Source organism: Aplidium turbinatum, chromosome 8, assembly GCF_918807975.1.
Source record: "Aplidium turbinatum chromosome 8, kaAplTurb1.1, whole genome shotgun sequence".
NCBI classification, from domain to species: domain Eukaryota; kingdom Metazoa; phylum Chordata; class Ascidiacea; order Aplousobranchia; family Polyclinidae; genus Aplidium; species Aplidium turbinatum.
The window spans coordinates 11,269,268-11,285,529 of NC_137479.1; the positions used below are offsets into that span (position 1 = coordinate 11,269,268).

General features: G+C 38.5%; 2 protein-coding genes and 1 long non-coding RNA gene across 3 annotated transcripts; all 3 read left to right on the forward strand.

Moving 5' to 3' along the window:
* Positions 1 to 621: 621 nt before the first annotated feature.
* LOC145775947 (uncharacterized) lies at positions 622 to 1,408 on the forward strand. Its single transcript, XR_014290183.1, has 2 exons — positions 622 to 968; positions 1,149 to 1,408. It is a non-coding gene; the product is annotated as an uncharacterized LOC145775947 (long non-coding RNA).
* A 121-nt stretch (positions 1,409 to 1,529) lies between these two features.
* Positions 1,530 to 7,688, forward strand: LOC145776056 (uncharacterized). Its single transcript, XM_082587463.1, has 2 exons — positions 1,530 to 7,248; positions 7,429 to 7,688. Exon 1 carries the CDS (start codon positions 1,530 to 1,532, stop codon positions 6,534 to 6,536), a length of 5,007 nt encoding a protein of 1,668 aa, XP_082443589.1. The 3' UTR covers positions 6,537 to 7,248; positions 7,429 to 7,688.
* Positions 7,689 to 13,957: 6,269 nt separating this feature from the next.
* LOC145776057 (uncharacterized) lies at positions 13,958 to 16,026 on the forward strand. Its single transcript, XM_082587464.1, has 5 exons — positions 13,958 to 13,964; positions 14,182 to 14,327; positions 15,112 to 15,274; positions 15,549 to 15,651; positions 15,798 to 16,026. Exons 1-5 carry the CDS (start codon positions 13,958 to 13,960, stop codon positions 16,024 to 16,026), a joined length of 648 nt encoding a protein of 215 aa, XP_082443590.1.
* Positions 16,027 to 16,262: the final 236 nt, after the last annotated feature.

Here is a 16,262-nt window from a genome sequence, read left to right on the forward strand (position 1 = left end):
CATATTGAGCAAAAAGGCGCTTGTCATTTCCTGACAAAGTAGGCTAGTCAGTTTAGTTCAGTTGTTTTGATTTCAGACAATCACAGCAAAAGCAAAGCACGTCAACATAGCAAAGGTCGAAAAAAAGGTAGAAGCGGCAAAACGCAAACGTTAAAACGTGCTTGTGACCGAAGTAAGTTGTTAAGTTGAAAGGATTTGGCACGGTCGCAACACCTTCAGAAAATTATAGATAGTCATAATAACAGATTGGCAGTAGACTCACGTAGGCTAGTAAAAGCTTTTTGCGGTATTTTCTCTCGAAGCAGGCTACAGACTGATTCTTGCTTACCGATTGCCGACTGACTCTTTGCTTACAAGAAAATTATTAACACTGTTGGTAGTACGAATTTGGACGATTTTTGCTAAAACCCCTGTAAGCATGCTAATAATAACTCACGACAAGGTTAGAGTAGGTTCAAAGTTACAATAAAAGTTGGACTATAGTGAAAGTGATTTCAACCCTTCACTCAGCAGGCTGTAGTTGAGCAAGCAGCAACAACATGTCACAGAGTTTGATGATAAGTTGTGATTGTTACGTCGTATTTGTCCGCCTCCTTTTCTATGTTTAAAAACTAAATTCGGATTCCCTAAGTAGCACCTGGCAACCCCTGCTCTCACCTCGAGGTGTGATCGTTACGTCATAATTACATTTGCGCCTTTGCGTTCGTTACTACGTTTCTTTGTGCTTTGAGTTTTGTTAAGTGGCAGTAGGCTACATGTAAAGATCAGCTTAACGTTTACAGCAACTATAGTTAGCGACTGGTAGTTAATTCGAGCTATTAACGGTGCTGCTGTTTTTTAGTTGAATAAGAGTTAGCCTACTGCGTTAATGTACTGTGTGGTTGAAGCATAGTTGAACTCTGTGCAGCAATTTCATCTGTCGTTGCCGTTGGCCTATGTGGCCAAATCAGTGATTATCACAGTTCACGGTAAGCTTAACCTTCTACTGCAACCTTTGTGATAGACTAGGCCAATGTGAATTTTAGTGTCAATGGTTAAGTGTAATAAGTACCTCGTCTTATTTCCCGATGTTTAAATCAAGTACGGGACTCACCTATGATGTGAAATTTATAGCATAATATTTTACTGTTTACCGTTTATATGTTCAGTTTCGATCTACAACGGTAGAATTTTCAATTGTTGGGTTTCTCCCTGTGCTGTTCCGTGCGCCACAAAATAGTCGGTAAGAATTCATTAGGCCTATAATTCGTCATCTGTAATTCCGCATTAGGCCTAATTCGTAAGTTTTGTTTGCTAATCGTTGTTTTTCTGTGTTGTCACAGAAACCTTCTTCTTCGTTTGACCTTCGCTTGTTCGTTGTCGTAGCTGTCGTTGTCGTCGACAGCTGAATACAATAACCGTCACTCTGTGTGCGTGTTCGTACGTTACATAGAAGCGTTTCGACTATTGTGGACAGTCCTCGGAGTTGCAGCACTCAAGTCCCGAAGGTTTGCCGTAGGCATAATTGTTTCTACATTTGTTTATTTATGATGAGCGTCCAAAGCAGTAGTCCACTCGAGGATGCGTCTGCAGCCAAGCAAGCTGAGTTCGATGGGGCCGCAAAAATTTTGCAGCAGTCCTATCTGCATGGAGAGCGGCTAATGATTCATCCTAGTACTAAGTTGGAGGCATTCCGGTCCTACTGCTCCGAAGTGGACCGAAAATATCAGGAAGTTGTCCATCTGATTGGAGATGATAGGGAAACCGAACGCTCCCTAATGGAAAAAAATAAGGTCGAGTTTGACACTCGTTGCAAGGAGTGGTTGGAAAGAACTGCCAACTTGCCGGGGCCATCTACGTCCTGCAAGAAGTCTAGCTCCTCGCATCGTTCCGTGAGCCTACGCTCTGGAAGCACCCGCTCAACGGCTAGCTCCAAGCAACGTGAGGTACTGATCCAACTGAAACTGGCTCAGCGGGAAAAGCTTCATATTCAAGAAGAAGCTCGGATAGAAGCTGAGAGGAAGAAAGAAGAAGCTGAGAGGAAGAAAGAAGAAGCTCGAATAGAAGCTGAGAGGAAGAGCAGGCAAGCTGACCACAAAATTGAAATGTTACAATTGGAATTGCAATCTCGGGCAGAGGCGATGAGTGACGCTGATTCATCTTACGTTACTGTCGATAAAACTGGATTCACGTCACCTGGTCTGCCAAACAGCAAGGAGAATGTTTCCTCCCGTTTGACAAAGAGACCTTCTGTGCAATTTCAAGAGACATCTTCTCCTGTCCTTTCATCTCCTTATGCTACTCATGAGGCTAAAGCTAACAAGCCTAATTCTACGTTCCCTGCAGCACGCTCGACTCCTCAAGTAAATATTAGTTCGCCAAATTTGTCTTGGCAACCGAAAACAATTAAACGTGACTCATATGGACCAGAATACCAATCTGAGTCCCATGTCGGTGAACAACCAGGGTGCTCCTATCAGCAGCCCCAACTACCAAGTAGACATTTCTCGTATAGTGACGAACGTTTCTTACCACGACCAGAAATACTTTCATTTAAGGGTGACCCCTTAACTTACCAAAATTTTGTGCGGACGTTTGACGCACAGATCGTCCCGCTGGTACATAACGATCAAAGAAAGTTGGTCTATTTGTTACAGCATTGTCATAGTGACGTAAAGCGTTCAATAGAACATCTTGTGAAGAAACCCGATGGCTATGAGCTGGCAAGGAAGAAGTTGTACCTGGAGTATGGCCAACCTCATATCATCGCAAATGCAGCAGAGCAAAAACTGAAGAGGATGCCAAAGGTTGGGCATAACGATCCTCAAGGTTTAAAGGATCTAGCCAATGCCATGGATGTGTGTCTCTCAACCCTGGATGACATTAATGAGTTTGCTGGACTGAACTCTCTGGACACAATGATGGTAATGATTGAGAAGTTGCCATTCCGTATGCAAGAGGCATGGGCAGAGAGATCGGTTATGGTTCTGCACAACACAAGTCGTGAAGCAAGATTCAGAGATCTTGCAGAATTTGTTGGCATGCGAGCAGAGATCCAGAACTCCCTCTATGGAAGTAGGATTCATAAGGCGAAGGAAACTCACCAGACCCTGGCAAAGAAACCCAGTCGGAAGGATCGAGTTTCAACATTTAACACGGACGTTCCTCCGCTCAAAGGTGTGTCAAAGCCATCTTTCAGTAATGTTTGTCTATGTTGTAAACGCAAGTCGCACAAGCTTGTTGATTGCGACGAGTTTAAAAACATGATGTACAAACAGCGTAGACAACTGGTTTACGATGCACACTTATGTTATAAGTGCCTGACTAGCACAAAGCATCAAACTCGCGACTGTAAAGTTGACAGCACATGTACCATTGAAGGGTGCAAGGGACGTTTCCATCATACCTTGCTCCACAACCCCAATCCACCTAATTCATCTCAGCCACGCAGTGATGAAGAACAAAGGGGAGTTCTTTCTTGTTCAGTGACGGAACCGCGGCCGCCAGATAAAGACGCGGGTGTCTGCAAGGCCTACCTGTGCATTGTGCCAGTAAAGGTTAGATACAATGGAAATGAAGTTTTGACTTACGCGTTCCTCGATCAAGGTTCTACAGCAACCTTTTGCGCTAACAGATTGATAGACGTTTTGAATATCACTGGGGATAAAAGAGAGATCTCACTACAGACTCTTTCTAACACGTCTAAAATATATGATGGAATATCTGTAAGCTTGTCTGTGTCCTCCCTAGATGACAGACGAAAGTTTGAGCTGTCTGGAGTCCTGTCAATTGATGAAATTCCGACTACTCCAAATGCCATTCCGAGTCAAAAGGAACTGTCTGGACTACCCCACCTAGATGATCTGGAATTTCCCTGTGTGAAGGGTGGAAGTGTGACACTGTTGATCGGTGTTGACAACCCAGAAGTGTTTTGCATTCAACGTTCACGGAAGGGATCACGTGATCAGCCGATCGCTATAAAAACCCCGTTGGGTTGGTCCTTGTTGGGCCCATCTCTGTCACCAACTTCCTCTTCTTCTTATCAAGTTAACTTTGCTCGATCAAGAGACATTGCCATCGAGCAGCAAATCGAGTGTTTATGGAAAATGGACTTTGGCGATGAAAAATCAATACCTGACATGCCCAACTCACGTGAGGATAGAATGGCATATGACATGATGACAAAATCAGTCAAGCAGATTGATGGAAAGTATCAACTCCCATTACCTGAGAGACCCCTGACCCGCAGAGGTATTTTGTCTGCGACGAGCTCGCTATATGACCCCCTGGGGTTTGTTGCTCCAGTGACCTTGAAACCAAAGTTGTTGTTGCAAGATTTATGCAAGCAAGGTCTCGGTTGGGATGACCCAATTTCGGCGTCTGAAGTAGACACTTGGAATGAATGGATAAATCAGCTACACCAACTTTACGACATACGTCTGCCTCGTTGTTTCAAACCTCCCCACTTTGGCGTGGTAACAGAGCATGAACTTCACTATTTTGCCGACGCTTCGTCTGTGGCATATGGAGCTGTGTCCTACCTCCGTCTTGTTGATGACGAAGGAAGGATTCACTGTGCATTTCTGATGGGAAAGTCCCGCTTAGCCCCACTGAAAACAGTTTCCATTCCAAGGCTGGAACTCACTGCTGCTGTTATGGCCGTGAAGTTAGATAAAATAGTGAGAAAAGAATTGAACCTACCCAATTGCACATCAAGATTTTGGACAGACTCGAGCGCTGTCTTACAAAGTATTTGTAATGCAAGGAAAAGATTCCCTACATTTGTTGCCAATCGATTGTCCACGATTGAACAAAATACAGACCTTTCGAAGTGGAGACACGTGCCTTCAAAGTTAAACCCTGCCGATTGTGCGTCCCGTGGTATGAATGCGAATACGCTGATTAGCTCCAGCTTCTGGTTGTCTGGCCCAACGTTTTTGTGGGAAGCCGAAGAAAAATGGCCAGAGTCTCCAATAAAATTAGCTGATCTTCCAGCAGAGTTTGCGCCCGTCAAGAAACAACAAGTTTACGTGAGTGCCGCTTCAGAAGCTTCTTGTTCTACTGACCGATTGATTCATCGATATTCCAAGCTGATACGCTTGAAGAAAGCAACAGCATGGTTGATGCGTTACAAAAGGTTCCTCATGATGAAGACTCGACCTTCGTTTTGCCAAGCCCCACTTGCCCGGTCTCCTATCACAGTCCGTGAGTTGAAGTTCGCTGAAATGGAACTGATTAAATATGTGCAAAGAAGTCGCTTTGGACAGGTGCTAAACGTATTATCTGGAAGTGCCATGCTAACTAAAAGGACATTCTCACGATCCATGGTTAAATTGAACCCTATATTGGTTGTTGGGGTCCTTCGGGTTGGCGGCCGTTTGGAGCGAGCACCAATCGAAGTAGATGCCAAGCACCCGATCGTGTTACCTTTTGACTCTCACCTTACAGATCTTGTGATTACAAGTCACCATGCTCAAGTGGGCCATTCTGGCATGACCCATACATGGGCATCTCTTCGACAAACATACTGGATTTTGAAGGGAGGCGTCGCCGTTAGACGTGTCCTCGGGAAGTGCTTGCTCTGTAAAAAAAGGAATGCACAAGTTGGCAAACAATTTATGGCTGATTTGCCATCTGGAAGACTCCAACCCGATAAGCCTCCGTTTTCTCATGTCGGTGTCGACTATTTTGGACCCTTTATGGTGAAGCAAGGCCGCAGTTCACTCAAACGTTATGGCTGCGTATTCACGTGCATGTCAATTAGAGCTATCCACATTGAAATTACCCACACCATGTCTACTGACTCGTTTATTGATGCCCTTCGACGATTCATTGGTCGTCGAGGTCTCCCAACCGACATTTATAGTGACAACCGATCGAATTTTGTCGGTGCTGAAAGAATATTGCGTGAGTCCTTACAACTGTGGAACCAACAGAAGATTAATGAATACCTGTGCCAACAAAATGTGACCTGGCATTGGAATCCGCCTACCGGCTCCCACTTCGGTGGAGCATGGGAGCGCATGATCCGTTCCATTCGAAGAATCCTAACTGCTCTAATGAAGGAGCAAACCGTTTCAGATGAAGCTCTCGTTACTCTGATGGTCGAAGTGGAGTCAATCATAAATTCGCTACCCATCGTTCCTATCACCTTTGACCCACAAGATGATGTGCCGTTGTCTCCCAATCACCTATTGCTGTTGAGAGAAGCATCAAACCTGCCCCCTGGACTGTTTGATAGAAAAGACTGTTATGTTCGACGCCGCTGGGCCCAGGTGCAATACCTAGCCAATCAATTTTGGTTGCGCTGGACCCGTGAGTTCCTCCCATTCATCATTCAGAGACAGAAGTGGTTTCAAAGAGAGAAGAACTTTGAAAAAGATGATGTTGTCCTCCTCGTCGACGATTCCCAACCTCGCTCGAAGTGGCTGTTGGGGCGAGTGGTTGACACATACCCAGACAATAAAGGGACTGTACGCACAGTTTCGGTGAAAACTCGGTACAATGTGGTCAAGAGACCAATTTCGAAACTGTGCTTGATTTTGGAAACTGCTTAATGCAGAACAAAATGGACTGTTTACCTGTCGCCGGGTTAAAGGCATTGATCAATGTGTAATTGTGTATTATGAACTATTGAACGAATTTCTGTTGGCTAATAAAGCCAAAAACAAACATTTCTTGTTGAGAATAGTGAAAAACACACTACCTGCTTCGAAATTTGCCTTTAATTGTGATAAGTGACTGCATTTTGCAACCCTTTGTTCATGAGGGTCCTCTTGAAGGCTGATTGGATTGTGAAACATATCGTTCCAAACACGACTTAGTTTGATCGTAAAAAATGTTCACTCAGTTCCTATTTTTGTGTGGGGGTGTTACGTCGTATTTGTCCGCCTCCTTTTCTATGTTTAAAAACTAAATTCGGATTCCCTAAGTAGCACCTGGCAACCCCTGCTCTCACCTCGAGGTGTGATCGTTACGTCATAATTACATTTGCGCCTTTGCGTTCGTTACTACGTTTCTTTGTGCTTTGAGTTTTGTTAAGTGGCAGTAGGCTACATGTAAAGATCAGCTTAACGTTTACAGCAACTATAGTTAGCGACTGGTAGTTAATTCGAGCTATTAACGGTGCTGCTGTTTTTTAGTTGAATAAGAGTTAGCCTACTGCGTTAATGTACTGTGTGGTTGAAGCATAGTTGAACTCTGTGCAGCAATTTCATCTGTCGTTGCCGTTGGCCTATGTGGCCAAATCAGTGATTATCACAGTTCACGGTAAGCTTAACCTTCTACTGCAACCTTTGTGATAGACTAGGCCAATGTGAATTTTAGTGTCAATGGTTAAGTGTAATAAGTACCTCGTCTTATTTCCCGATGTTTAAATCAAGTACGGGACTCACCTATGATGTGAAATTTATAGCATAATATTTTACTGTTTACCGTTTATATGTTCAGTTTCGATCTACAACGGTAGAATTTTCAATTGTTGGGTTTCTCCCTGTGCTGTTCCGTGCGCCACAAAATAGTCGGTAAGAATTCATTAGGCCTATAATTCGTCATCTGTAATTCCGCATTAGGCCTAATTCGTAAGTTTTGTTTGCTAATCGTTGTTTTTCTGTGTTGTCACAGAAACCTTCTTCTTCGTTTGACCTTCGCTTGTTCGTTGTCGTAGCTGTCGTTGTCGTCGACAGCTGAATACAATAACCGTCACTCTGTGTGCGTGTTCGTACGTTACAGTGATGTCAAGTTTAAAGGCATTATTTTCAATTTTAGTAGGCCTATTGAAAAAACTTTTAAGAAGCTGTCACTGTTTTCTGCAGATTTATTTAAATTGTTTATTCGTTTTATGTTTTGTTTTTCCAAAGAAAGCCCAGAAGGCGACAGCTGTAATAAAGTCAAAATTATTTTTAAATTAATTGCTTTTTATGTGTTTGAATAAAATGCTAATTGCTTAAATGTTTCTTTTTCAGTCTCGCTTCTTACATATAAAATACGGGAAGTTAAATGGCTGTGTAACTGAACTTTTTATACATTGCCAACAGCAAAATCATTTTTCTGTCAAAGCTTTATCGTAAGACAGCCTTGCGTTTAATTTGAAAATCAAGATCTACATATAAACATTCACAGAATAGTTGAAGCTATTAGAATAGCACACATTCAATTCCAAATTTAGCAGGACAAAAAAAATAATCCTAAAAAAATTTAGTTTTCTAAAATATGTAGGCTAGTTTTTGTTTGTAGAAGTTTGTTTTTCTCAATGATATAATTTCAACATGAATTTAAAAATTACAACAAAGTTAATACTCAGGAGCATAAAAAAATAATAGTTTATGTTTTAGACTAAAATTTTTCGTAGGTTGTTTAACCCGTTGTTCCAGACAATTTTTCACCAAATCAAACGTCATATAAAAACAGTTCAGCTCTACTGAATATTACGTCATGGAAGTTGCTAGAAAATGTGCCAAAATTGCACATCGTTCATAAGACTTGTGTCAAACCTGTTTGGGCCTGTTTCAGTTTGAAACCTGTTTAAACAGGAAATATTACATCAGCTTTAAACACCTGTTTGAATGACTTCATAATTGTCTTCCATTATTGCGTCACAGAACTGCATATGTGAGTTTGAGATATTGCTATCTATTCTGGTCATTCGTGAAATGGTTGCTTGAAAGTTGGCCGCACATTTAACTGTTGGCTTAGTGCTTGCTAGCTGGACAAAAGTTCCGTCTTTTATCCAATTAATCTGTTCTGTAGTGACAGTTTTTAGAGGTGTACGGCGTTGCATCTCGATTTCGATAGCCGCGGGCTAATTTTACAGAAATACAATTCTCGAATAGACGTTTCCTGAAGAGTGTTTCTTGTTCGGTCATTGCATGCAGACGAACGGATTTGGGAATCTTATGTTACAATTTTCCCACGAAGAGATTATGGTTTACCGCTGTGACCACCCGTGTCTTCTTGCGCCACTTTAACTCTGTTGGGGGCAATGTGATTTGTTACATACACAGGCGCAATGTGCCTGTCAGGCACATGTCAAAAGCTTTTAATAAAATTTAGTGCATTTGAAACTTGAGCACTTAGATACAATAGTTTAGTTTACTGCTTTAAATGCTCAAACTACTTGCATCAGTTTATTGTGTCTTCAGCAAAAAAAAGTGTGTAAGCTTAGTTTGCAGAATTATAAGCTGTGGGTCTGACGTAGAATAGCTTTTTGAAACGACTATTATTTTGTAAAATCAGGCTTTAGCTTATCATTAACTTTATTATTGTCTTCCAAAACAAATTTTCTCTGTAGATTCGCTTTCGTTAAAGTGCAACTGCACGATGACTTTTACCGCACTTTACCTGAAAGAGCATGTTTCAATCTATAAATACCTACCTCGCTGTTACATTTTTAAGGCTATGTTTATCTCAATACAAATTATCACAACCATGGTTTTCCACGCGCTTGTATTTTTGGCCACGTTGCTGTAATGGTGGATTGTATTGCACAACACACCGGATTATGACGTCAGTTCGAGCCAGACCTCGAAGCGACAATCGCTTTTACAAGTCCTTTCGTTATTTTATGCCAAGCGTATTTCGGCTAGTTTGGTCTCCACTCAGTTCACCTTGAACTGCTGACTGTTGACCAATGGCGTTGACGAGTTTGCCACTTCCCAGTAGCGTGCAAGATAAGCGCTAGAGAGCGTGGGAATAAAGTTGTTTTTTTGGCTTTAGGCCTCAATTGTTAGGAAGTGAGTCTTTCAACCGGTACCGGATGTCTTGGCAATGGATTCTAGCCATAGTTAATTCGATTGTGTAGTTGTAGTTAACCATTGTGACATGATTGCGAAATGCCACGTAGGATATTTTGCATTCATATCTTGAAAGCCTTCTGAGGTGACTTTCACTGGTACAAGGAGAGCTGAGTCTTCCTACCGATGATTGTGGGTGTTTTCTATAATTTTACTTCCTGCCTGTTGTCCATTAAGTGGACGATACTTTTAAATCTTGTTTACAAATGCGTCGATATTCATCGGAATCCATACAGTTTTTTTGTTTTGTTTTTATTCTGGTTAGCTGTCTAACAACAGGTGTTTCGAAGAGCATTTTATTCTAAAAAAATATCCTTGTGTTTACTATTCTTTACCTAAGCCTCATAGATCACACTTAGGCTTGACATTTAACCCTATCTGTAGTGACACTGGGTTTTATGAGGACGCCCGGCACCAAGATATTTTACAGAAGGAAATATGCTAGAAATGTGAAATTTCTTGACTCATAGTTTTTATTCTTTGCGAATTTTCTAAACATACACTAGTCATTTTTCTACCTTCCTGCCCTTCACAATAAGCATTTTGTCTCAGGTGGCTAGGCAATAGGCATATTCTAAAAACTGCCTACATTATAGCTAGTGCTATAATGTAGTGCATTATAGCTAATAAATGTTAGTGCAATTACTTTAAAATGTAAAAACTCACAAAAATGCCTTATAGCCTATTTATGAGCAAAAGTAGTTTTTTTTGTTTAGTTTAGCATTACTCTATAATTATGTTATACAGTAATTCAAAAATATGTGTTCAAACGCTCAATTTTGAAGCTATTTTTGGGAAATTAGAATAAAAACCGACTTTCTGAAGTTTTTTCCAAAGACATTATTTTAATTAATACACAATACACATGGCTATTATCTTGTAAAATATTTTGGCTCTGTGATTTTCGTAGCTCCCACTATTAGGGATTAATTAGCACGGGGCTAAGATAGACCGTGACGTACTTTCCGCGTCCGAAAACAGTTCGTACTAAGATAGGGTTAAGATGTTTGTAAATTATAACAAAAATCACCTTCTCAAACAGATCTGCTAAAGAATTGTTTGCAGATTATGTTATTGAAAATAGAACAGACACGTTATCGCAGACTATGTTTTTAACGTTAGGTTTTATAGTATACATGCTTTCACACCAGGTACAAATCCTGTTTTTTTCTCAGCTAAAATGGAAGCAAGTGGTTTTAATAATTATTTTGAAGATAACAATTCTTTGCCGCAAAGTCTTCTTCCGGACAGAATTGTAGTTGGAAATTATTCAACTAAAAATGGAAGTTTATCATTGAATTTTACAAGAATTTGTGGATTTGTTGGATTTTGCAATGATTATTCTGACTACGATGCTTGCAATGATACTCCAATAAAGACTTGTGAACAATGTAGTCAACTTGGGACTAGTTTGTTTTTGTTTTTGGTGATAACTTTAGGTCTGGCCATTGTTTTTGGAAACTTCTTCATCATTGCTGTTGGCATTCATCTTCAAAGAAAACGCCATGCAAATAAAATGGATATATGTAGAAGCTCTCTTGCTGTGACTGACTTTCTCACAGGTAGGAAAACTAACTTGAAGTGAATCATAAAACTTCCATTTTACAACTTCATTTATCCTGTGGGAAAAAGTCTATCTATCAGCTCAATATGCAAATTGGGCCAGTATCCGAATTGATTCATTTATGTCAGTAGCAAAATAAAAGCTTAATAAATTCATATTCCTTTTATAAATTTAGATCTCGGGATTCATTATAAAGTTTTGCATTTGCATTCAATGGCTTGAACTTTTGCGATACCGTTTGATTTTTTACGAAGCTTTTATTATTAATTTATGTCGAAATCGACTGGAAAAGCTTACATAGTATCCTCGAAGTTATATATAACATGAATTTATTTTGACAAATGACAAATTGACAACTTGTGGTAACGAATGCAGGTAGCCCTTTGTAATTCTGAGGGTTTTTTTGCAGATTGGATTGTGGTTATAATATTTAATATCTTTTCAGGTATGACAGATTTAAAATATTTTTTTTTTGCAGAACAAATTACAGTTATAATGTTTAATATCTTTTCAGGAATTACCGATTTATTGCTTTTGCATGTTTTTCAAGACCTTCTGATGATATTCCTTTAGGTGAAACAGCCGTCAAGAGTTTAGATAGTAATAACTATATTTGATTTAACATGAATTTACGTGTTAGCTACCTAAAACTCCTTGACGCAAAAGCTCACAGCCGCTATGGATCCACTCATGTTTAGTTTGCCTAGTGCTTTTTGCTATTCAAAAATGAAAACAAAACAAAGGAAAGAGCAATGAAAACTCATTTGTCTGGGTCTTTGACAGTTTGCATCACAGAGCTTTGTCGGCTTATATTATTTTGTTCGATGTTGAAAGAAACAGAATCAACACTAATTCTGCTTTCTTTGAAAATAACTTGTAGTATTTGCAATATGAGCTACTACAACAATCGACGCTTGTGAAATCTCAAAGTTGTTAAACGTGGCAGTGTTTTTGCGTTAACCAAGCACAATAAGGAAAAAAACTTTTTTACAATTGTAGACCACGCAATCGTGTTTTTAAAAAATTACCTCATGCCTTACAGGTGGTTGATGACTTAAATTTTTTATTATGCCAATAAGAGAATACAACTTGTAGGCCTTCAATAACTACAAAAAGTCACTAAAAAAGCTTGGAAATATATTGATACTCATAATACAAAATATCCTTATGTGCATTTTTGCTTATTAATTGTTGTATATGTAATGTTAGTACTTCGAAACACAAATTGTAGTTTATTCTTTCCTAAAAATATGAAAGTGAAATGTGTATTCCCTCTTACATTTAAAAAGTTTGTAACTCAAACTCAATGTCAACACTTCCTCACATTTGGGCTGTGATCCATGGCCTAAGAAACACGGTTGTAAGACAGTAGTCACTGTTACCAAACAAGTGTATGTACTAAGTGAATACACCTTTGACTGATAAGTAGTTTACGTGTGCATTTTGAGGAGGGAGTAGAGCTAAATAGAGCTCATACAGCACTGACAGGAAACTAACGCATTCGATAACAATACCTACCATGCTTATGACGCCAGGAAGATCGCTCCTTCTCAACATAAAAAAGCTTATCAGTAAACCACCTTAATTTATCTAAATGTTCAGGTGTTCAGATTTTGGTCGTCACAATGTACAACTACAGTTGGTCAACAAAACTGACACTGTCCGAACTCAATGTACAGCAATTGGCTTTGCGGGGATCTACACAAGCGTTTTGGGGAGCGTTTTTATATCTTCTGACCTACACTTCGTCTATCTACCATTTGCTGTACATGAGTTTGCAGAGACTCTACGCAATCACAAAACCAATCAACTATAAGTTTGAAAGCAAGAAAAATGTCTATATTGGACTGGGTGTAGTTTGGGCGTTCGCAATTGCAACAGCAACAGTTTCAGGCAAGGAATTTGCTATTTCTGACTACTTTTTTTTATTTTTTTTATTTATTAATTGATTACTTTTACAGATATGCTGCTGTTTCATAAAAATAGAAAAAAAAGGATAGAATAAAGCGAAAAACCATTAGCTGTTTAATGTCACCGCATTTTGATAACTGATTTAAACCGACCTTGACTCATTTTCATGACTATTCATTCTGAAAAAGTTCTTAACGTTTTAAAATACGAAGTAAAATATTTTAGCAGACAATTTTATACATGCGTTGTAATTGTTTATTCCACGTTTGGTTCCAAAGCTACTTATTAATCATTGTATGCACGTGTTTTGGCCATGTAGCAGCAACTTTTAAAGTAACTACAGTATTCAAATTGGTTGCCTGCAAAAGAAGCAAACGTTACGTCCACATGATTTGAAACGGTTCAGAAGCATGTTACTATACTGTACACATTGTATTAACTACTGAACAATTTTTATACCCACCAAATCTCAAATTTAGCTTTGCATTTGGTGTTTTTATAATCTCAACTATTTATCTATGTAGGCTACCTTGTTTTTGAGTTGTGTTGTAAACGATGTTTAGGTTACATAAAACAAAATTTTGTTAATTTCTCAATCAAAACTTAAATTTAAATAAAAATAAGAAGAAAGCGATGGTGGTGAAAAAATTTTCCATTATTTCCCATTCGTAATGTCTTTACTCGTTATTTAAACTGGAATTAAAAATTTAAAATGACAGGTGGGAAGAAAAGCTTCAAAAAGATGTCAAGCTTGCAAGAATGCTCGGTATAAATAATTTCCCTTCTTATACCTTTCTATTCCATACAAATAAATTTTTCTTTGTCTTTAAATCAGCTTAACTATATTTTGCTAAAAATCGCTTACGATTCTAGAGATCGTGTTTATTTAAAGAAAATATGTTACATAAACTTAAAATAAATGTTTTTTTTTTTTAGCTTGGATTCCTAACCACCTGACAAGCAGTTATATTGTGCCCGTTTTCCTATACCTACCCACGGTTAAAAAAATCACTGCAAATCAAGATTTCACTCCACTGATTGCTTTGGTGTTAATGTTTTATGTTGTACCATATTTTTTATTGGTAAGGTTTGTAGAATTGTAGATATATTAAGCACTGTTCACTTTTGTATGAAAAAACTAAATGGTTGTACCATTTGTGATTAAAAGCATACAAATTTCAACACCTTCAATGATTTCGTATTTTACCAGTAATTTTTATTTTGATAATTTTGGTTTTGCTGAATCTGAGCTGAAACATTTTTTATATCATATCGAGTATTGCAGATTGTCACAATTCTTTCTAGTTCTTACATGTAAAAAGACTTTGGAAAGAATGATGGCTTAGTTTACTGGCATATCAAACGTTAAATAGTCAAATAAATGGTGGAATAGTTCTAACTTACTTGAACTGACGAATTCCAGCAAATGAAAAAGTCAAATTTTAAACAGAAAACGCCTTCATGAGGAAAGGAGCGTTCTTCCCGGCTATCAGCACAAGGCTGAGCAGTGAGCACTCACTAGTACAGCAAGCAGTTACGATTCAAAATAAATATACATTGCAACAGCTACTTTATGATTACCAATAACTTCCACTTTTACAATCTATTCAATATTGGCTGGACCTCCACAATTTTCTTCAATATAATTTTTATTCCAACTTATCATCCCCAGAATACATAACTCTCATCACAACTCTAAAAATAATAATTAATCAAATCACGCGGCTATTTACAGTATAACAAGTGTGCTTGGTCCAGAAGCTTTCAGAGACTAGGGTCATATTACATCACAAGAATTCATTCTTCTAGTCAACAAGCCAACAAGTTTCCAGAATGTTAAGTGCGTATGATTTATGAACATTGCAGACAATTTCGACCATATCTTGTGGTGTGCTTTTGAGAGTGAACTTCATTCGAAAAAATCGCCGGTTTCAAGGTGGTAGCAGCGGTGCGGAGGTTCAGAGGAAACAACAAATTGCCGTCGTAAAAACAATTGCTATAATGCAGTTGGGATTTACAATAACTCTAAGTAGGTTTCAAAGGTATTTTTAAATAGTACAAAATCTTTGTGAAATTTTTATGTAAAATTATTGATTGTTTTTCGGAGAATTTTATTTTTTTCTACATTCCATTTGATATAGGCGATATAAAAAAAATGGCAGATACTGCACTCATTTAAAAAAAAAAACGCTTTAAAACCATCACTGTTGTCATCATTATTCGAACAAATTAAATAATAAATCAGGCTATTATATAAACGAAGAGGAACTTTTTATCTGTGAACAAATGTTATCTCTTTTTAGTTCCTGTTATTATTGTCGTATTGTTATACTTCTCCGGACAACTCACTTGTATGAACTTTTCAACACCTTACCTTGTCGGTTTCTATCTTTCCATGTCGAACAGGTGAGAGTTTGTTATAGTAAACAGATATGCAGTTTTTATCAGGCCTACTTAACTTTTGCAAACGCCTAGATTGACTTAAATGCTAAGAAATTGTAGAGTCATAGATTTAATAAATGTAATGCATCGACTGTGTGTCTGTGTTCCAGTTTGGTCAATGTTATCGTTTACAACGTGCGAGACAAAGCTTTTCGAAACAATGTAAAGACCTTGTGTTCAAAGTGTTTTACTTGCTGGTCGAGAGTTGAACATCGAAGCACAAGTTTCCAATCAAGAAATTTGAATTCACGTCACAATGGAGAAATAACAACCCTTGTCACTAACACCGATGTTGTTTTTGCTATGTCTCCGCAACGTCATTCAAGAAAAGTGAATTAAAAACTAAAATTTGTTTTTTACAGGTAGGCCTACATTTTACAATGATTCCTGGTATGACGTAGTTTGTGCAAAAGGATAGACTAGTACAACCGTGTATACAGTGACGTATGTACGATATTTTCTTTGTGTTGATTTAAATGTTGTATTGTTTAAGGATAGATCGATGGTAGGCCTACATGATTTTCTGTTACGTTCAAAGTAAAAGTACAGCAGCTTGCAGCAAAATACAACAGATT

Coding starts and splice junctions, on each gene's coding strand:
- LOC145776056 (XM_082587463.1), top strand. CDS start 1,530: ATGAGCGTCCAAAGCAGTAGTCCACTCGAGGATGCGTCTGCAGCCAAG.
- LOC145776057 (XM_082587464.1), top strand. Junction 14,328..15,111: donor TTGTACCATATTTTTTATTG/GTAAGGTTTGTA, acceptor TGAACATTGCAG/ACAATTTCGACCATATCTTG. Junction 15,652..15,797: donor TATCTTTCCATGTCGAACAG/GTGAGAGTTTGT, acceptor TCTGTGTTCCAG/TTTGGTCAATGTTATCGTTT.